Source organism: Gambusia affinis, linkage group LG05 (genome assembly GCF_019740435.1).
Source record: "Gambusia affinis linkage group LG05, SWU_Gaff_1.0, whole genome shotgun sequence".
In the NCBI taxonomy this organism is placed as follows: Eukaryota; Metazoa; Chordata; class Actinopteri; order Cyprinodontiformes; family Poeciliidae; genus Gambusia; species Gambusia affinis.
In genome coordinates, this window is record NC_057872.1 from 30496390 (window position 1) to 30518356 (window position 21967).

Sequence of the window (21967 nt, forward strand, 5' to 3'; positions counted from 1 at the left end):
TGAGATTATGTTTTTATTTATGAGAAAAACTGAAGAAACAATTGAGTATTCCTCATTGAAACTTGAGAACTGTGTCAGTGATAGACAAGGTTAATCACGTCATGCTTACAGATGTATCTGTTCTTGAGATCTGTGTTAAGAGTCATTTTCCAGCTGCTTTTGGGGTTTCTTTCTGGTATATGCAGTGCTGCTCCTCTTGTAGGGTCAATATCTTGTATCCAGAAGCTTTAAGACAGAAACATGGACCTCAGAACATTTATAAAATAAAAATTGTAGAGCAGCTTATTGACATCAAACTGATATCAGTCAGCATGTGTTGTTGTCTCTATATGAATAACACACTTGAAAAGACAATGCTTTGTAATTAAAAGGTGTTTTACAAACTTTATAGATATTATTTTGAAGATCTAAATATTTTAAAGATCAAAGTTTTTAAAGGATTGTCCTGGATTTAGTGGTCTTTATTTGACAAGAAACTGGGTTGTGTGAAAGATGGAGGACATACATAAATTATTCAACCCCAAAAGGAATTTAGGATTTTGGTTAAACTGAAATTTTCTCAGATGTTTTCAGAAGATAAATGACACTTCAAGGAGTTAAACATTTAAATAAATCAATGAAACAAAAATATTTTATCCAAATCCAACATAAAGAAGTACTTCCAAAGATGAAGTCTTAAGAATTATTCATCCCTCTGAACAGAATGCTTCATGAGAGCATGTGTTTGCAAATCAGGGGTTTTTCTTGATCACCCCTGATTTAACCAATGAAGGCCTTCACCAATCCGGTGTGAGGAAGAACTTTGTGTTTCATTGCATGTTACAATAATGGCCTAGTCAAAGGACTTGCCATTAACAGAAGCAAAAAGGTAGCAAATGCCCTGAATGTTCATAGATTTACAGCTGGAAGAATAAACCCAACTTTAAAGTTAAAGGGACAATGGCTACGCCAGTAGGAGGGTCTTAACGTTGTCACTCAACCTCATCTAGATTCTGCTAAATGTGCTAACGGCAGAGAAACAACTTACTGTTACAGTAAAACTGTATCCGCTGCCATCAGTGGCTATGCTAACTAGCCTGAGCATTCACAGCTGGATCTGCTGATTGGGAAAAGCAGTAGCAGAGAGCAGCCGCACTAGATTGTGACTGACAGCGCTAAGACCCGCCCCCAGGCTCTGATTGGTTGCTTCTAGTTAGCACTCAGAGCATTGGGAGAAGGCAGAGGAGCCCAATGTTTTCACATCTTATTAGTCTGATTCCATACTGTTAGGACATGATAGCAGTTTCAACAAATATGAAAAATTATTTTCCATGAAAGTTACATATTGCAGATTTAAATATACATATCTTTAGATAATAGTTCTTACTCATGGAAGTTCCTATTTCCATTAACCCAGAACCACATGCCTGTCATGTAATATAATCCTATCCAGTATCCGTGCTCCACAGACGTGTAGTATTTGGTGTGCCTGGTGATAAATTCCTGTGAACAGATTTTATTTCAGACTGTCATAAATCTTTTTTCCTTCAACCTGTCAATCCATCAAGTTTATTTGAACAACACATTTTAGCAACAATGCAGTTCAAAGTGTTTTATCATAAAAATACAAAAATACAAAGTCATAGAACACAGTTAACTGAAGCGTTACATTTTGTCAAGTGCCATCGTTACTAAATGGTAATCAAAATGTTTGTTTCATTTTAATGTTTTAAAAGCAACTCTAAACAGGTGGGTCTTTAGATTTAAAGGAACTCAGTGTTTCGGCTGTTTTACAATTCTACAGAAGTTTGTTCCAGATTTCTGTTGCATAGAAGCTGAATGTTGCTTCTCATGTTTGGTTCTGGGGATGCAGAGCAGATTCCCGGACCCGGCAACATTTGCTGCATGTCTTACCCCCTCTTTCTCACCCTTTCCTGTCAGCCTACTGTCATATGAGACACTAGAGCCCACAAAAGACCCCTGGAGGGGAAAAAAAAAAAGTACTGTAGAAGCCTGTTAATCACTCATAGATTCAATTCAGGTGTGTGGCAGCAGGGAAACACCGAAAACATGCAGGGCAGGGGGGCCTGAGGACTGGAATTGAGAAGCACTGTGCTAAACCGTTCAGTGATTTATAAACTAACATCAGTATTTTAAAGTCTATTCTCTGAGCTACAGGTAGCCAGTGGAAGAACTGTAGAACTGGGTGATGTGCTCCATCTTCCTGGTTTTAGTCAGAACGCCAGCAGCAGCGTTCTAGATCAGCAGCAGCTGGAGGATTGACTTTTTTAGTCAAACATGTAAAGCCTGTTTCAGTAATCAGTGCGACTAACAATAAACAGATGGATGAGTTTCTCTAGATCTGGCTGAGACATTACTCCTTTAATCCTGAAATTATTCTTCAGGTGATAGAAGGTCGACTTTGTAACTGTCTTTATGTGGCTTTTAATGTTCAGGTCTGAGTCAATCACTACTCTCAGGTTTCGGCCTGATCGCTGGTTTTTAGTTGTAATAGCTGAAGCTGTCCGTTGACTTTACATCAGTGTTTTCCTACTCTGGTCCTCAAGGCAGACTGCCCTGCATATTTTAGTCTCCCTGCCTTTATACTCCTGATTCAGGTGATTGCAGTTCAGCAAATACCTGTTAATCATCCATCAATTGAAATGAGCTGGGCTGAAGCAGGGAAACTCCTAAAACATGCAGGGCAGATTCCCTTGAGGAGCAGGTGTGATGTTTTTAGAACATAACAGCAAAATGATCAGACAGGATGACATCAGTTACAGAGACACTGGAAATATTCACACCCTTACTGATAATCACGTCCAGTGTCTCCTAGATTGTGTGTTGATTGTTTAACATGCTGAATTAGACCAAAATGATTAAGAATATCACAGGTTGTTGCCTCTGTCTTTGGGCTTGTCAACATGGATGTTAAAATCTCCCACAATTATTAAACAGTCATAATTGGTGCATGTAAGAGATAAAAGCTCATTAAAGTCAAAGACGTTGGGGTTTTGGACTGAGTTAGTATCCGAGTTCATGTATACCCTAACCCTAACCCCTTACCTCAATTGCCAGACATTCAAGAGTTAAAATGACCTAACAGTTGAAGTTTTTTCTCTTTTTTTGCAATTTAAGAAGTTCTTATGTATTGAGGCAACGTCTCCTCCTCCTTTATATTTTCTATTGTGTCTTAAAAAATTAGGTGACAGTGATTCATCTAGTATGTGTGATTCCAGTTGTCAACCTATTAATCTTCCAGATTAGCTTTAAACATCAAGAGTACAGGTGACATTATATTTTACCTGCTCTTCCAGAAAATTAATTATAAGCAAGTCTCCACCATTTTCCTGACAGATCTCTCGACTTTCATTCCAAGACTTCCAATCTTGTCCAGTATAAATAAGGTAGCAGTGTTCCATGAAGGTAAGCCATCCGTCCCTGCAAGGCCGACATTTTGGTTTCACTAGACAAGAGGAAAGAGCAGAATAAAGTGGAAAATGTATATATATATAGAGAATCTGTGTTATTTAATATTTCAGTTGTCAAAATTACTCAAAGCTTTTAAAGTGCAGATCAATATTGGAAGGTAATTAAGTTACAATATCATTTTAGTGAGAAATATTCTCTGAAATCAAAACTTGGCTGTTAACCTATTGCTAATGAGTAGGCCTGTCGCAATAAACGATAAATTAATCGTATGATAAATTAAAACTATCGACGTCATTTTAATTATAGGCATTATCGTCTCTTCCAGCCTTTTTCTCTTTCTGTTGATGACAGTGAATGAAAAAAGGCTCAACTCCGCTCCACTAACGTGTAGTGTGAACTATTGCATCAGGTAGTCGATGTTCCATCTTCTCTATTTAAATCTAATGATTACTGAAGGACTATATGGTTTACAGACTTCATAATCTGAACTCTTTTGGTTGAATCCAGTATTTATTTACACTTTGGTGTTTTTATTCAAGTACATTTTTGTTAATGGAGACTGAGAATCCATTTTATTTTTGATTGTTTTGTTTATTTTATCAGTTCCAGTGTTAAATGTTCTTTTGAAAATAAAGTGTATCTATCTTTGGCAGGAAATAGCATGCATTATGTCATTTCCATTAAATCAGTGTACAAAGGTCTTCAAACAATATTATTGTTTATCACAATAGTTTTTGAGACAATTATTCGCTCAGCAAAATTCGTTATTGTGACAGCTGACTCACTTGGTGAAAAGTGACCTTCAGCACTCTACCTGTGATGATAACAGTCATCTGTGTCTTGAAAAACAATTTATAGTAGGATATTTCAAAATTAAAATGAAGAGTTTCAAAGATCATGTAGAAATATAATTACTATCTGGAGGACAGAATTCTGCAGTTGGAAATACTTTAAACTTCAAGATGTCACTCTTGAAGACTTTTAGGGAGTTTCTCTCCTTGCATCGATCGCCTTCCTTTCTTATCAATTCTCTCAGGTTCTGACGCTCTTCATTCAGCGCCTGTTCCTCTTTGTTCAGCTCATTTGCCATCTTGCTCAGCTCATTTTTGTTTTTCAGCAGCCTCTCTTTCCCTTGGTTAATTTCCATTTTCCTTTCGTTCAGCTCTTCTGTCTTTATGGCAAGCTCTACTTTTAATTTGTTCAGCTCTTCTTTCTCTTTGTTCTGCTCCTCTTTTGTTTTGATCAGCTTCTCTTTCTTTGTGCTCAGCTCCTCTTTCTGTTTGCTCAGCCTCTCTTTCTTTTTGCTCAGCCTCTCTTTCTCTTTTCCCAGCCGATCTTTCTTTTTGTTCAGCTGATCTTCATTCTTGTACAGCTCCATTTTCGCTTTTATCAGCTCTGCTTTCTTTTTGTTCAGCTCCTCTTTCTTTTTCCTCAGCTCTTCTTTCTTTTTGTTCAGCTCCTCTTTCCTTTTCTTCAGTTCTTCTACAGCTTTGTTATGTTTCTGTCTTTCTTTCTCTAGCTCCTCTTTCTGGCTGTTTATCTCTGTTCTGTTTTTCCTCAGCTCTTCTTTCTCCTTTTCCAGTCTCTCTTTCTCTTTTTCCAGGTCCACTGTTCTATTGAGTAGTTCCTTGTATGAGCCCAGTTTCTCTTGCTCTTGTCTCACCCTCTCTCTTTCTTTCCTCACTCTCTCTCTATCACTCATTACCTTATCTATTGCTTTGTTCAGAACACCTTTCTCTTTCCTCAGCTTGTCTTTCTCTTTTTTCAAATTGTCTATATTTCGGTCCAGTTCCTCTTTCTCTTTGTTCAGTTCTTCTTCTGCTTTGCTAAGCTCCATCCTCTTTCGACTCAGCTCATCCCTTTCTAGGCTCATCTTCTCTGTGTCTTGGCTCAGTTTCTCTCTGTCTTGGGTCAGCTTCTCTCTCTCTCGGGCCAGCTTCTCTCTCTCTTGGGTCAGATTCTCTCTGTCTGTGATCAGCTCATTTAAGCCTAGTCTCAACTCCTCTCTTTCTTGGCTCAGCTTCTCTCTCTCTTGGGCCATCCATAGTAATTCTCTGCCCAGCTTCTCTCTGTCTTTGGTAAGCTTCTCTCTGAGTTGTTGCAATTTTTCTCTGACCAAGAGCCAGTTTTTGTCTTCGCCCAGTTGGTTGATTTGGCTCTTCATCACCTGTTTTGCCTCAAACAGTTGACGTTTTTCAGTTGTAAGGTTGCTGATATTTTCATGCTGCTTGGTTGTCATCACACTCACTATAAAAACACACAAATTAGTCAGAGTCATTCAAACTATCTTTATCAGAGAAGCATTAACATTTTCAGTTTCTCAGTCCTTTTCATTTATATCTCAGACAGTATTCTTAGGGTAGAACCAAAGGACAGTAAACTGTAATATTTGATTAACTTGTTTATTGTTGGTGACTGCATTGTGATAGCACTGTTGCCTTGCAGCAATAAGGTCTATTGATTGAAACCCTCAAGTCCATATGTGTTGAGTTTGCATGTCCTCCGGGTTGATGTGCAGGTTTTCTCTGAGTACTCTGGCTTCCTCTCAGAGCCCAAACACACGACTATAAGCCGTCTCTCTAAACTGCCGTCAGGAATGTGTGTGTGCACAGTTTGCTTGCCCCGATACTATCTATACTGTTATCCCTACGTGTTGGATATACCGTGTATGTTAACGTAGATTAACAGCAAGCCAAACTCAATTTTCCTGAGCCAGGTAGCCGAACGTCTTGCTCCTTTATTACCGTCTTCTTACAATTTTTATATAATTGTAAGAAGCTCAATGAAAGCGTTGAGTGAAACTATAAACAGAAACAGAAAATAAATATGCATCAGCTCTAAATGCACAGAATAAACTTCTAATATCACAAAACATTAATTACAATTAATCTTAGCTGTTGTTAAGAAACAGTCACAATCATTACAATGCAAAAAACCCGATTGGGACATGGCTAATTACTGGAATAAACACTTTTGAGAAACGATCTCTAAATAAATTCTAATAAAACATATAACACCAACAGAACACAGATTAAACTTACAGCCATTGCTTTTGGAGGTGTTGGAAAAGTTTAAGGAAACAGGAGGCGAAGTTTGTACATTAATATCCAGGCTTTCTTTCTGCAAACACTTGTTCCAACTGCCACTGCCTCTGCTACCCACAATGCACTGCTACCTCAAAATTCCCCTTCAACATAAAATACAGTTAAACCAATACTGTAGAAGTTTTTTAAACTAAATTATTAAGGCATACTACTAACTACTAGCCTTGGGCAGAACAGTATCTGTGTTGCTATTTGACAGGCTGATGACTTGTTAAAGGTGTAGCTTATCTCTCGCCCAGTGACCACGTGAAAAACAACAACCCGCCTAGCATCCCTGCATTTGTAACTGGTTAATTTAAACTAGAGGTGTGACGATCGACTGGCCGCCAATCATAATCGGCCAAATTTGTGAAGACTGGAATAATTTGATTACATCTATTTATTGAAACGATGGTCCTGTTTTATTATGCAGGCCAGGTCAATGGCGAGCTGATGGTCAGGAGGCGTTCAAAAGCGTGACAGCTGTGCGAAAGAAGCTGTTCCGGTGCCTTATGGTTCTGGTGGTTCTGGTCCGTAGACTTCTGTAGCGCCTCCCAGAGGGCAGGAGGGAAAAGAGTGTGTGTGCTGGGTGAGTGAAGTCCTTTGTGATTTTCCCGGCCCTTTTCAAACACAGCTTCCTGTAGATGTCCTTGATGGCAGGGAGCGGTGCTCCGGCGATATACTGGGCAGTTTACACCACCCTCTGCAGCACCTTCCGGTTGGAGACAGAGCAGTTCCCAAACCAAGCTGTAATACAGTTGGTGAGGATGCTCTCAATGGTGCAGCGGTAGAAGTTCGTGAGGATCTCTGAGGACAGGTGGTTCTTCCTGAAGTCCAAGATAAGCTCCTTGGTCTTCTCGGGGTTCAGCTGCAGGTTGTTTTTGACGCACCACTCAACCAGATGATCTACCTCCTCCCTGTAAGCTGCCTCATCATTATCTCTGATGAGGCCGATCACCGTGGTGTCGTCTGCAAACTTGATGATGGCGTATGAGCTGTGGACCGGTCTGCAGTTGTAGGTGAAGAGGGAGTAGAGGAAGGGACTCATCACACTGCCTTGTGGCCCTCCGGTGTTTATGATGATGGTGGATGAGAAGTGGTTGTCCAGCCGGACATGTTGAGGTCGACAGGTCAGGAAGCCGAGCAACCAGTTGCACAACGTCTGTGGGTTCGGTAATGAGTTGTGATGGAATGACAGTGTTGAATCCTGAACTAAAATCTAAGAACAGCAGTCTGGCGTAAGTGTTCTTGCTGTCCAGGTGAGAAAGGACAGAGTGTAGCGTTATGGAGACTGGATCCTGTCTGCTCCTGTTCTGCCTGTATGCAAATTGGTGGGGGTCTAGTGTGGGAGGAAGACAGGAGCCGAGGTGTGCTAGGACCTGCCGCTCCAACCACTTGGTAATGATGGGGGTAAGGGCTACCGAGCGGTAGTCATTGAGTCTGACTACCGCTTGGTAGTCAGACGAAGCGGTGCTGGTATTAGGGTTCTTGTAGTCTGTGAGAATCTGAAGGCCTTGCCACATACGTCGGGGTTGGAGTTAGAAAAATGATACTCCACCTTCCTTTTGTAGTGGTATTTGGCCTTCTTGATTCCCCTCTTCAGGTTAGCCCTGGCTGCACTGTAAGTCTGTGCATCCCCTGACCTGAAGGCGATGTTGTGGGCCTTCAGTAGGAGATGAACGTCTCGGTTCATCCAGGGTTTCTGGTTGAGGTATAGGGTTAGGGTATCCTATCCTGGTAGGAGCCATTTGTTTGTTGAATACTTTATGAAATACATTTGTCCTATTTGATGTTTGTTGTGAATGTCATTGAATGTTCAGGTTCTTTATAAAGTCTTAGATAAATTCATTAACCCCACCGAATGCACCTGCTTTTACAGCTTCTGTTGAACTTTGTAACAGATTCTTAGAATTGTCCGCTGACAACATTTCAGCCTTGGGGCATCTACTATTCTGCCAGTGTTGGATCCCCAGGAAACACCTCTAGGTGATATTACCTTCGAACGCTTTGTTAGACATCTACAGCCATCAAATTGTCCATTGTCTCCCTGCTCGCTTATTTTGAGATATTTTTCATGCCACCTTAATAAATACCTCTCTTTCGACTGGATGTGTCCCAGCTGCTTTCAAACATGCTGTGGTAGACCCACTTATTAAAAAACCCAACTTAGTCCACAATGGTCTAGCTAAGAGAAGATTGTTTTTACTCAACTCCAGTCTTTTCTAACAGATCATGATATATCTGAGAAATTTCAGTCCAATTTTAAATGTGGACAAAGTACAGAAACCGCCTTGCTTGGAGTATTTAATGATCTCTCTCTAACAGTTGATTCAGGGGACATTGTGGTTTATTGTTGTTAGATTTAAGTGCAGCGTTTGATACCATTGAGCACAAAATCCTTTTATTTCGATTGACACACTGTGTTAGTCTTAAGGGTCCAGTTTTAGATAGGTTCTTGTTATATTTGAAAGACAGAAGTTTTTCTGTTCATGTTGATCACTGTGGCAGCACCTCTAAATTATGGACGACCTCAAGGTTCAATTTTAGGCCCTATTTTATTTATTTTGTATTTGCTGCCTCTTGGACATATTTTTAAGAAATTTAATATATCTTTTCACTTTTCCTTTCTATTATCAATCTTCCGTTAGGAATCTCTGTATCATTTTGACACTTGTCTTAATTTGGATAAGCAGGTGAGCTCTGTTGTCAAATCAAGCTTTCTTCATCTACGCCTTCTAGCAAAGGTTACATCTCGCTTCTTTCCTAAAGACTTTGAGAAACTTATCCATGCCTCCATGGATATTGCAACTCATAAAAATATGGACCACTCTTCTTAACAGTGTCTCCAAATGATTCAAAATGACGCAGCAAGACCTTTAACTGGAACCTGGAAATCAGAGCATTTAACGCCAGTATTGGCGTCTCTGCATTGGCTGCCAGTTTCTTATCAGATTGATTATAAAATTCTTTTATTGGTTTTTAAAGCTCCACGTAGCCTAGCCCCAGCTTATCTTCAAGACCTTCTTCATAACCATTCCGTCTCTAGAACACTTTAGTCAAATAATAAATTGCCCAGACATATTCCCAGAACCAGACTGAAAAGCAGAGGGGACCGGGCTTTAGCTGTTACTGCTCCTAATATGTGGAACAACTTGCCTTTAAGCATTAGATCTTCCAAACCAAACTTATCTTTTAAATTATTTTGTTCCAGTTTTACCAGAACAGATCCAATCTTGTCAGCCAGTCTATGCTGCAACCAGATCACAAAGACTGGCTAAACAGTTGGGATGATGCATCTGAACCTATAGCTGATGCTATGGGAACGGGCCAGCAAAACCTGAGATTGTTGATGAACTAAATTCTCTACAAGAACTGCCCTTCTTTATCTAGGATATTCCTGCTGAGAGCTTAGATAAAGTGAGAAAAACCAAACAACAAAGACGCTTTATAAAATGGCAGGCACGGTTAGACAAACATCACAAGGATTGCCAGATTTTGACGGGGACATTGTGGATTCACAGGGTCACTTCGAGAGGCTACAACAGCATGATGACTCACTGATGGGTGTTTTTGATCAAGCAATTTCAATCACAGATGGAGAAATCGTTAGACATCTTGATGGGTAAGGTTATATCCTTAGAGATGGGTTACTTTATCTTCAGTGTGGGAGAACAAGATCTGAGAAACTGGTGGGGCCTCAAGCTCTAAGGCACATATGTCAGAGTCAAGGCCCGCGGGCCACATCCGGCCCGCGAGAAGATTTTCTACGGCCCCTGGGATGATCTTGATTTATTATTAGAACCGGCCCGCAGCAAGCCGGCACCCCGTCTGAAAAAATGCGAGATGCACCCCCCCCCCCCCCGTTCGATCCTCACAGCGCGCGCACCCCCCCCCCACCCCCCGTTCGATCCTCACAGCGCGCGCACCCCCCCCCCGTTCGATCCTCACAGCGCGCACTTCGTTCGATCCTCACAACGCCAGACTTCTGCTTCGATCCTCACAGCGCGACTTCGTTCGATCCTCACAACGCTGCCCCGTTCGATCCTCACAACGCGCACCCGTTCCCCGTTCGATCCTCACAGCGCACCCCCGTTCGATCCTCACAGCGCACTTCGCTCGATCCTCACAACGCGCATGGAACATTCAATTTAAAATCGGTAGGCCTATCAGCCGTCAATCAGAGTGGAAAAAAAACATCTTTTTCTGATGTTAATTGCTAAACCTTGCACAAAATGGCCAGATAAAAGATGTACAACAACACCAGTTAAAACTTTGAACTATTTGTGAAAACACTTTGCTCTGCAACATTAAAACACGGATCGAACTGCGACGATATCAATCATAGCTCTTCTTATCTTCAGTGTTTATTTCTGGTGGTGCAGCTCTGTGCTGCCTTCAGGAGAATGGGACATCAGAGTATCATCTAAAAAATTTCACCCATATGGCATTTACTGTGCAAACCAGAGCTTTCAGTAGAAAAACAAACGTTCCAGATCCTTTTAATGCCACACAAATATGGGACAGAAACATGGATGATATTTTTCAATAAACCTGTCTATAGATTTATAGTTTTAAGGTAAAACTATTAATCTATAATAATAGATTAACCAGCTCTGTGGCATCTTAATCTTAATCAAATCCTAATGAACTGAAAGTGTCATGGAGTCACTAAACAACATCATGACATTAACGCCAACATGAAAAATAATACTGAAGAAATAATTACATAAAAAAACATAAATAAGTGATAAGTTCCTGACTGTTATGTTTGGTAAAATATAATTCTTCTTAGTACTAGCTATGGTCTCAACAAACCCATGGCACTTCAACAACATTACCTTTAATCTGAAAACAGTGTCTGTCTGTTCTTGCCTGTGTATTAATTTTTGCTTTAAAGGCCTTGTCATCAATCAATCAATCAAATTTTATTTGAATAGCACATTTCAGCAGCAAGGCATTTCAAAGTGCTTTACATCATACACAAAAACACAATGCAACATAGAATCAACAATAAAACACAACATTAAGTCATATAGATTTATTCCTCTGTATTTAGTTTAGTTTCTTAGTTTATTCAGAGCAGGAATTCAAATACTAAATTTTATACCACCAGAAAAACATCCAACAATCTATCAATCCAGGACAGAAATGAGAAGGTTTTATTATTTTTTCCAAACCTAAATGCATTTGGTTCTTTGTGCATTTCCGTTTAGTTTTCTTTCATTAAGTTTATTGTTTTGTCCTCTTTAGGTTCTCTCTTATTAGTTTGCTTCCTGTTTTTATTGGCGCTCACCATCTTCACTCATCATGCCATTCACCTGGTGCGCCATCATACCTGCTGAGAGAGCACTGATGTGTCATTCATGAGTGATTCGATTCATTTGAATGGCTCTTTGATTAGATTGACTATTTATTTCCAACAGGTTTTCAAAATAAGCAATCGGTAGGAGAGAGAGAAGATGTGCAAATATTACCAAGAACTAAATTATTTGTTAACCTCCTCTTTTCTGTTTGCTGAATGGTAAGACTCCAGTCTCAATTAGTGAGAGCTGGTCTTTGTTTTTTACCACTTTGTTTGCTCATAATGCTCTGCTCACACATCAGCTGGTTTTTTTATTTAATTAAAAAATATTTAACCAGTAAACAAATACAATTGATAGAAATTAGTGGAACATTTTTAGACTTATTGGTGCAGATAAAGATTTTTGTTTCTGCCAAAGCAATTCAAGTTCATTTTTCTCTTATTGTGATTCTAAATTACAAATATCCCTAAAACGTTATTAATACACACAACTTCTTTGACTGTGTCTGACATCATTGGAAAGCTTAGAATCCACACTTTCAGACTATAAATAAGTCAAAACAGGTAGACGGGTTCATTGTTTTGTTGTGGCCAGTCACATTTACAAAACAACACCACTCTTCTCATTAGAATGAACAGAGAAAATAACAATAAGTCTGTTATTGTTAAGACACTAATATTTTCGTGAAGCCATCATAAACACATCACTAATATTTTCATTTCAGGTTGTGTTATTGTGGGACATTTTCAAGTTTGCTGGTCCATGAGTGTTTGTTAAATGTGTAAAGTGGTCCTCAGCCTGAAAGTTTGCACTAAATCGTCTCTAAACCTGTAAAAACTCCACATAAAGGAAGCTACTTAAAATTAATTCTGTTGAAATGAAACTTACTGTAAGCGACTTTTGCAGACAGCACGACACTTAACATCCCCAAACACACCAACAACAGAAAAGAGTGCTGGTCTGTTGCTGATAAAACTCTTCGAGCTGAAAGAAAAAATGGAATCAATATCATTATTGATCAATCAATCAAGTTTATTTGTTTGTGTTTCTGATGTTTTGCAGTTTTCTGGAAGTTTGTTCCAGATCTGTGGTGCACAGAAGCTGAAAGCTGCTTCTTCATGTTTGGTTCTGGTTCTGGGGATGCAGAGCAGAATCAGACCCAGAGGATCTGAGTGGTCTGGAAGGTTGATACGAGTTTTAATGTAGTGCCGTACAAAGTCGTTCAGTTATTCATAAATTAACAGAAGTCTTTTCAAGCTTTAACCAAACTGAACTTTAATCGAACATGCTCTACTCGCCAAAACAAGCAAACGCCATAACTTTCACAGAAAAAGGTCAACTGGCATCAAACTTGGCATGAGTGATGTAGGCTGCTGGGATTTCCCTCAGGAAACTTGCTAAGCCTGGTGGTCGGGGCGCCGAGGCGGTTCACCATGTTTTTGTATTAAAAGATGATAAGTTGAGAGGAAATGTAAAATTATCTCTGGATTATTATACATGTTAGGGGAAATGCTATTTAGACCAACAACTATAGAGTCTCAGACACAACAAATCAAGAAAATAAAACTAATATAAAGTATTTGCACTTCTGTTAAATCCAAATAAAGTCAGCAGGTGCTTAAGTCCCTCCAGGCATTTAGGAGCCCCATAATTTCTGACATTTTAACACAGACCACAGACACAGAAATGGAACATCTGTTTATCAATATCAATGGAGTTACATTCGACTTAATGGCTTCAGCATAGATACATTAAAAGATTTTAAATTAATAAGCGCCACAGAGACTGTTTTGGTTGCCCAACATTTATGGCCGCGCGACTCAACTCTGCCTGACTGTAAGTAGACAAAGCATTTGATATGGAGCAGTTTGATGTATTGTTTCACTGCAATAGCAATAAAAACATTTTAAAAACGTAAAACCAACTTGCTGCATGACTGTATTTCCTCCATGGCCTGAACCACAGGCCCAAACCAGTGGTTCTAGTGCACCGGCTAACCGGGACCACAAACATGAACTTCATCAACGCAGACACAGAGCCACACGCTGGGCAGCATGAGTGAGACGTAAATGCACATCGCACATAATTCTTTGTTCCCAAAGACATATCATTCTCATGGCACACTCAATACCCACCTCCAAAAGCGTGGCTACTGGTTATACTGTGGTTCACACTGAACTGCAGGAAATCACTTTTTTTCCTTGGAACCCCTCGAATGCTCCTGACCTAATAAATATGATCTTGTGTCATTTGACAAATAACAAGTTGGTCACAAGTTGGTGTGACAAAGACAGAGGTCATGCCGTTGACATATATTTGGCTCCAACTTGCACATATTTCAGGATAACTGCACCAAACTCACCATCATTAGTCCTAGTCCAACCCCCAACAGAAATCCAGTATAATATTTGGTGGGTGTTGTCTAATTTCTCCAAAGCACCCAAAATATCTGCCACAATGGTAAAAGCCATACTTTTACCAAGATTTACATAATTCAGAACACGTGTGTATCTTGTAAGGGCAAACCTAAAAGTCTCGTGGAACCATGGTGAAAACCTATCACATGGCCCAAATCCCACAGGAAGTCGGCCATTTTGAATCAAAACCACCATTTTGTCTTTTTTACACTTAATGAATCTGAGCGAAATCCTCGTACGGCTTTTGACATACAGGCTTCACAATCAGTACAGCCTTGAGGCATTGAAGATCAAAAGTTATCCACTTTCCATGCCGATATCCTGGGACCTCATGTCTACAAGTGTTTGAAAAGTGTGGCATGCATAAAGTTAAAAAGCCTTTCATGCCATTAATCACAATATACTAGGGGTGCTCCAATCACATTTTTTTCTGCCAATTCCGATACCGATCACATGGATTGGCTGTTAATATTTCTCTTGAGGCATAAATGCTATGTGATCTGTCAAAATAGGACCATAAAATCATCTAACGTAGATAAAAACATGCAGAACACTTGCAAGCACAATGCAGCAAGTATTCTGCGACAACAGAAACACGTGCAATCGGTAAAACAATATTTAAATATTTAGGTTTGTGTATATTTACGCAAACTTTCATGACACTTTTAAATTTATACATGCTGACTAGTGAGTAAAATATGGTGCCACACATTTTAGTGTGTATGCACGCTTTATACATGTGGCCCCTGGTCTTTAGGTTAAGGTCTACTCTGCATCTCCGGAATCAGAACCACACATGGAGAGGTGGCTGTGAGTTTTTATTCTTCACTAAACTGGCATAAACTTCCAAAAAACTAGAAAAATTATTTAACATTATTTAACATGACTTCTTTATAATCAAGGTTAGAAACATTGTCAAGAAATCTGGCATGTGGGAGTGAGATCTGTCCAGGCACATGCAGAAAAACAGATCATAAAAGGCTTGAGAGACTGCCGCAGCCTTGTATGTTGATTAATAATGATTATATAATGTGTATTCTCTGTATTTTAATATATTGTGACGATGAACCAAAACCAAATAAACTATGATTGTTGGAATGCAGTGAATTAATACTTATATAAAGGAAACTTGATTGATTAAAGGTGATTATACGTTTAAATGCATTACAGAATCATAAGGAGAAGTAAGGTCAGGGTTTGGGTGCGAGTTCAACAACTTTGCGTGTTCAGCAAATTTCAGGCTGAGGGTGTGAGTTTGGAGGATGCAGCTGGCTGCTCAGAATCAGCAGACTTCTCGAAAAAGAAGTATTGTCCAGCAGGACCGGGTCACAAGTGAATTATTTCACAATCATCCTCAGTCACCAGGGCAGAGGCCTGAGTTGATGGTTGGGGCCTGGTTGCGCCATCATGAAGTTGCGCACAATGTTCTTTCTCTCTCTCTCTCTTGGTACACTCCCATAGAGAGGGAGAAAAGTATAAAACCATGAGGACGAGGTGATACGATGTTCTTCGTCCCCGGCGCTGAGAGCCAGACCCTGGAGCCAAGGGGAACAAGGAGTACGTCACGCTGGAGCAAAGGGACGGGATCCACCGACCCACTGCCTCGGTTCCTGATTGGATTTCAACATTGTGCTCGACCCGATGATCTCAAAATACATTGCAACAGACTTGGGGAACTGAACAGAGGTCACTGAAGTGATGAAGAGCTGTGCGGTTGGATATAACACGACAGTTCACTTTGTTTCAATTACAAGGAGGATTTATGTTTCAAGGGTAAAATGGCGGCCCAACAGATAATACCGCAGTGATTCCACAGCCCACTTAACTGCGAGGCATTCTTTTTCAACTATGGAATACCTGGTCTCTCTGTCCTGAAGTTTCCTGCTGAGAAAAACAATGGGATGTCTCTCACCATCAATGTCCTGCATCAACACTGCACCAAGGCCTACTCCATAGGCATCAGTTTGCAGTATAAACGGGACATCAAAGTCTGGACTGTAGAAAACAGAGTCACTGGAGATTGCAGACTTCAGGTCCTTAAAAGCTTTATCACACTCCTCAGTCCACTTGACTTTATTTGGTGCAGAGACTTTTGTTAAATCTGTAAGAACAGCAGCCCTCTCTGCAAAATGGGGAATGAACTTACTGTACCACCCCACTAAGCCAACAAAAGCACGGACCTTCCTTTTAGTTGTAGGAACTGGGTATGCGTGAATAGCTTCTACTTTCCCTACTTGAGGTCTAACTTGTCCATGTCCCACTACATAGCCTAGGTACTCTACCTGCCTCTGAGCCAACTTACATTTGTGAGGGTTAATTGTGAGCCCTGCAGATCTGATGAGCTGTAAAACATGCTGCAGATGATTAACATGCTCCTCCCACATCATCCAAGTATGCTGCAGCAAAGTCAGAGGCCTCCATCAGCACCTGGTCCATGAGGCGCTGAAACGTTGCTGGTGCTCCCTGTAGGCCAAAGGGCATCACCTTGAACTGGAAAACCCCAAAAGGTGTTTTAAAAGCAGTCAACTCTTTCGCCTCTGATGCCAGGGCCAGTTGCCAGTAGCCCTTGCTGAGGTCAAGTGTGGTAATAAAATTACACCTCCCAACTCTCTCCAAAAGTTCATCAATGCGAGGCATTGGATAGGGGTCGAACTTAGAGACACTATTGAGGTATCTAAAATCAATACAAAATCTTAAAGTGCCATCCTTTTTTGGTACTAGCACTACTGGACTGCACCATTCACTCACAGAGGGCTCAATGATCCCCAGCTCCAACATGAACTGCATCTCATTCTTGAGTTGTGGGACAAGACGTTCTAGAACCCTGTAGAACTTCCTGCGAGGTGCAGCGTCATCTCTGAGGTGAACCTTGTGCTGTATCAGGCTTGTGAACCCCGGTTTTTCCTGAAACAGCTCTGGATCCAAAAGGGGCTTTATGTCCTGCTGCTGAGAATGCTGGAGATGAGAGAGAGAAATTGAAACCGGTACAGAGCTACAGGCTGGAAAAAATAGCTCATCTTCCTCTTCATCATCCACCACACGCACAAAGAGGTGGGGCAAAACAGTCTCTGCATGCTCCTCACTCTGCAATGGATCCTGTTGAGATGACTATGAAGCAGATGACATAGCAAACTGTTGTGGAGACCTGTGGTATTGTTTCAGAAGATTAACATGGAAGGTTTGATGTTTCTTCTTCCTTTCAGGCATATACAGTTCATAATTAAGCTTCCCGACACGTCGCGTGACCTCATACGGGCCCTGCCATTTAGCAAGAAGCTTATTGTCACTAGTGGGGAGCAACAACAACACTTGCTGTCCAGGATGCAAGCTCCTCTCCCTGGCATTTTTATCATACCAGGTTTTCTGTTTAGTTTGAGCTGCTTTCATGTGCTGATGTGCCAATACAGCCATTTGCTCCAGTTTCTCTCTCACTTTTATCACATAGGACACCACATGCTCACCCGATGGACTTGGGCTCTCCCATTGTTCTTTAAGAAGATCCAATGGTCCCCTCACCTGTCGTCCATACAGCAACTCGAATGGAGAGAATCCAGTTGATGCCTGTGGAACTTCTCTATATGCAAAAAGCATATAGGGCAGCCACTTGTCCCAGTCTGTGCCAGTCTCTGAAACAAACTTCCGCAGCATGTTCTTCAGCGTTTGGTTAAAACGTCCAACCAGTCCATCTGACTGGGGGTGGTATGGGGTGGTGTTTATACCCTTTATACCTAACAACTGATAAACCTGCTTTAAGAGTTTTGACAGAAAATTAGTCCCACAGTCTGTAAGGATTTTTTTAGGGATGCCTACACGTGAAAACAGATGCAGCAAACAGTTAGCCACTTGTTTAGCTTTCACTGATCTTAAAGGAAAAGCCTCGGGGTATCTAGTAGCGTAATCACAGATAACCAGAATGTAGCGGTTACTGGAGGAGCTTTTCTCCAGGGGACCTACAACATCCATTCCTATCCTTTCAAATGGTGTTTCTATGATAGGTAATGGCTGTAGATGAGCTCTACACCTCTGTTGGTCGTCAACTGACATGTGTGACAAGAAGAGCAGAATTGTTGCACTTGTGTGTACATGCCTGGCCACACAAACCGACTGGCTATTCTATGAAGGGATTTCTGGAACCCAAGGTGCCCAGCCCAAGGAACTGAATGACCGAGTTCCATCACTTTTTCCCTCAGCTGCTGTGGCAAAGCAATGGCTTCTGATTCACCTTTGACCTGATAAAGGACACCATTCCACACAACATAAGTTGCATCTTCCAAGACACTTACTTTTCCCTGCTTCTTTCCCTCAACTTCAGTAACCTTATCAAACCATGGTTTTAATGTTGGGTCTGACCTCTGATAGGCAGAAATATCTGAAGGGATATCAAAGTCAAATAAAGGGCAGGGTTTCATCCTTTCATCCACCTCCATTCTGACTGTAGCTGAAAACTTGTCCTTTCTCCTTTCAGCTCTGGATTTAGATGGTTTTACTGGTCCCACATCATAGAATGGTAATTCTTGAAGTGGGTTCTGTGCTTTCTGAGCTCTAGTTGTGACCAAACTCCAGATTGGAGAAGAAAGATCTGCTTCTGTTATTTTGGGGACATTTATCTGCAAGGGTACAGTGTTCTGGGTCCTGAACTGTGTGTCCTCATGGCTTCTAACGAGAGTCAAATGTTCAGCTTCTGTGCTTGACACTAAATCAGTTAATGTGGGAACATCCAAGCCCAAAATGACAGCATAGGGTAGCCTTGGTGCTAATGCTACAGGTAATAAAAATGTTTGACCTCCTATAGTTAAATAAATCTCAGCTACAGGATACTCCATTTCGTCACCATGGATGCAACTTATTTTTGTCTTAGTATCACTCCACTGCTCTCTTGGCACCAAGCTAGAAAGAACTACAGATTTGAAACTTCCTGTATCTAATAAAGCTGTTTCACGTTGACCATTTACTAGCACGGGGACTGTGTGAGCAAGTTCATGGGCGGGGGATGGGGAAGGTGGTCTGGGAACCGAACATAGAAGGGAGGGCTTACTCCGTGTAGTGGCAGGACATGTGTACTGTGTACGACCTGTCCTGTTGCACTGAAAACACCTTACATCTTGCTTTGAGGAGGAGTAATTCTTAACAGGATTGGGTTTAGCCACAGAAAATGACTTTGTAGCTGAAAAACGCCTAGTCTGACCTATAGCACCACCCCTTTCACCCCCATCAGACTTACTTCTTCCTGTAGGAAAGTTGTCACGCCCAAAGTTGGTTCTTCTGGCTCCCGTCCTTGCTGACAAAAAGACTTCTGCCAAACTTGCAGCCTCGTCTGCAGACTTTGGGGCTCGTTCTCTGATCCACACCTCCAAGTCTGGATTCACCATCCTGAGGAACTGCTCCATGATCATCAGTTCTGAAATGTCCTTCACTGTTGACTTCTCTGGTTTGACCCACTTATAGAACATGTCCTTGAGTCGAACATAAAGTTCTTTTGGTGTCTCACCCTGATGAACGTCCAGGGATCGAAACCTCCTTCTATAGGTGTCGGCAGTTATCTCATATTTGGTCAATATGGCATCTTTCACCTTGTCATAAATGTGAGAATGTGCAATGTCCATCAGCACATAAGCACTATGTGCTTTCCCAGTAAGTAGTGGAACCAGTCGGACCGCTCACTCTTCTTTAGGCCACTGACATACCTTAGCCATCCTTTCAAAAGTTGTTAAGAAGTGCTCCACATCATCATCAGAAGTCAGTGGAAGTAGCTGTGGCTCCCTCTGTACAGCTGGTAGTTGGTAGGACATCTGACTTTGTTCATCGTCATCTCCTTGATCATCATAAGTTTGAGGATCTTCCTCCATGTTGTCACCATCATGCTGTCGTTCCTCTTTCAGTTCCTCCACATGAGCCTGGAGTTGTCGAAACTGATGTTGTAAATTCATCCATCTCACTTCTTGGCGTGCTGATTCCTTCTCAACCTGCTGGTCTTGGGCAGTTTGAGATTGCATCAATGATTGGACAAGGCTTGCCAGCTGATCCAATTTGTCATCAGTGCTAGCACCAGGAGCAGCCTCAGCTCCACTCATAGTTGTAGTACTGTCTTGAGTCTCAGCCTCATTATTTCTTTTTCCACCTCTGGTCATCATTACCTCATTGTTCCTCCAAGCCACACTTCTGACACCACTTGTCACCCTCCGAGGGTGGCACTGCGTTCGAAGGAGGTGAGGCAATGCAACAAGATTTGGTGGAAAAACTTTATTGGTGCTGCAGTTCACCAATACACCGACACCCATTTCTCTACTGCAAAGCACAGCAGCTGGCTTTATCTTTTGGCCACTTCCACCCACACCAGGTGAAGGGGTGACAAACAACAATAAATTATTTACAAACTCAACACAAAATAAATGGTACAAATAAATATTTACATACATGCAACTTAGAAACAACTAATCCTAAAGTCAATCAAGAAATTAAATCAAACTTAATATAACTTTAGAGCATTATCCTTCTTGGCTCACATGGTATGCTCCACCCTTCTAAGGAGACACACCTGGAAGGTAAACCTCAATTAACACAACACACAACTGAAATACAGAAATGAAACAAAAAGTATCTATTCTATAAATAAATGTCAATTAATAGGGATGGAGCCCCTGGTCTCCATCACAATGAGACTCTGACCAAGGACTACAAGGACTTCTGTTGCCAAGATCCAATTTCATCAATGGGTATGAGTAGAGTTGCACCCCAAAGCCTTATTTGACAGATAGCTGACAGTGTAGGGAGGTTGTTGGGTAAAGATTAAATTGATCTAAATAATATTGATTTTATTTGAATGGTGTAATCTCCAGAGCTGTTGCCTTGCAGCAAGAAGGTCCTGGGTTCGATTCCCGGCCCGGGATCTTTCTGCATGGAGTTTGCATGTTCTCCCTGTGCATGGTGGGTTCTCTCCGGGTTCTCCGGCTTCCTCCCACAGTCCAAAAACATGACTGTCAGGTTAATTGGTTTCTCTAAATTCTCCCTAGGTGTGTGTGTGTGTGTGTGAATGGTTGTTTGTCTTGTATGTCTCTGTGTTGCCCTGCGACAGACTGGCGACCTGTCCAGGGTGAACCCCGCCTCTCGCCCAGAACATAGCTGGAGAGGAACCAGCAACCCTCCTGACCCCATTAGGGAAGAAGGGTGTAAAGAAAATGGATGGATGGATGGATGGTGTAATCTCCAATGAATTTATATGCTTGTCAATTACCCTGCTAAAGCTTGCTTAATAAATATATATACTTTAAAATTCTGATGAGGTTTGTGGACATTGAAATTAATTGAGTCATTTGAATCACGGTTCTTCTATTTATGGTAAAACCAGTGTACATGATTCCAGAAATGTGGTGGCTTCGGACTTTCCTTTAGTGAGTGTAAATAATGACCCTGGGACTTAAATCTAAATCACTAAATATAATCTAGCCAGTTCCAAATACACGTTATTTTAGAAAGGGGGCTACCGTTAACAGAAGTGGTTATTGAAGCTATGCAGCTGGGAGGGCTACTCAGCTGATTGTTTCGTAACTGAAAAGGGTCGTAACTTCTGGATTAGAGGTAGTTAGAGCTAAACGAGTCCCTTTCGCCACCGGTTTAAACAGATTATCTCTTATAGATCTTGTTCAGGGTAAGACCCAGGTCTTAGAGATTTTCCGGACCTGTTAGACAGAGAACTGGTCAGTAGTCAGCCCTGAGGAGTTGTGAGGAGAGGGCGTGGCTGGCTATTGCGTAATAA

General features: G+C 41.2%; 1 protein-coding gene across 6 annotated transcripts in view; it reads right to left on the reverse strand.

Moving 5' to 3' along the window:
• The window catches only part of LOC122831854 (golgin subfamily A member 6-like protein 7), a 26138-nt gene continuing 4171 nt past the window's right edge, over positions 1 to 21967 (reverse strand). For 2 of the 6 annotated variants that reach the window (XM_044118370.1, XM_044118369.1), the window contains exons 3-7: positions 12686 to 12781; positions 4327 to 5658; positions 3285 to 3445; positions 1367 to 1482; positions 1 to 225 (exon numbers count right to left, since the gene is read on the reverse strand). In XM_044118370.1, the coding sequence (XP_043974305.1) occupies positions 75 to 225; positions 1367 to 1482; positions 3285 to 3445; positions 4327 to 5658; positions 12686 to 12781 (1856 nt within the window). In that variant the 3' untranslated portion in view covers positions 1 to 74. Of the gene's footprint in view, positions 226 to 1366; positions 1483 to 3284; positions 3446 to 4326; positions 5659 to 6074; positions 6179 to 12685; positions 12782 to 21967 lie in introns of those variants that run through there. The other 4 variants (XM_044118372.1, XM_044118371.1, XM_044118373.1 and 1 more) reach the window with 3 other exon arrangements.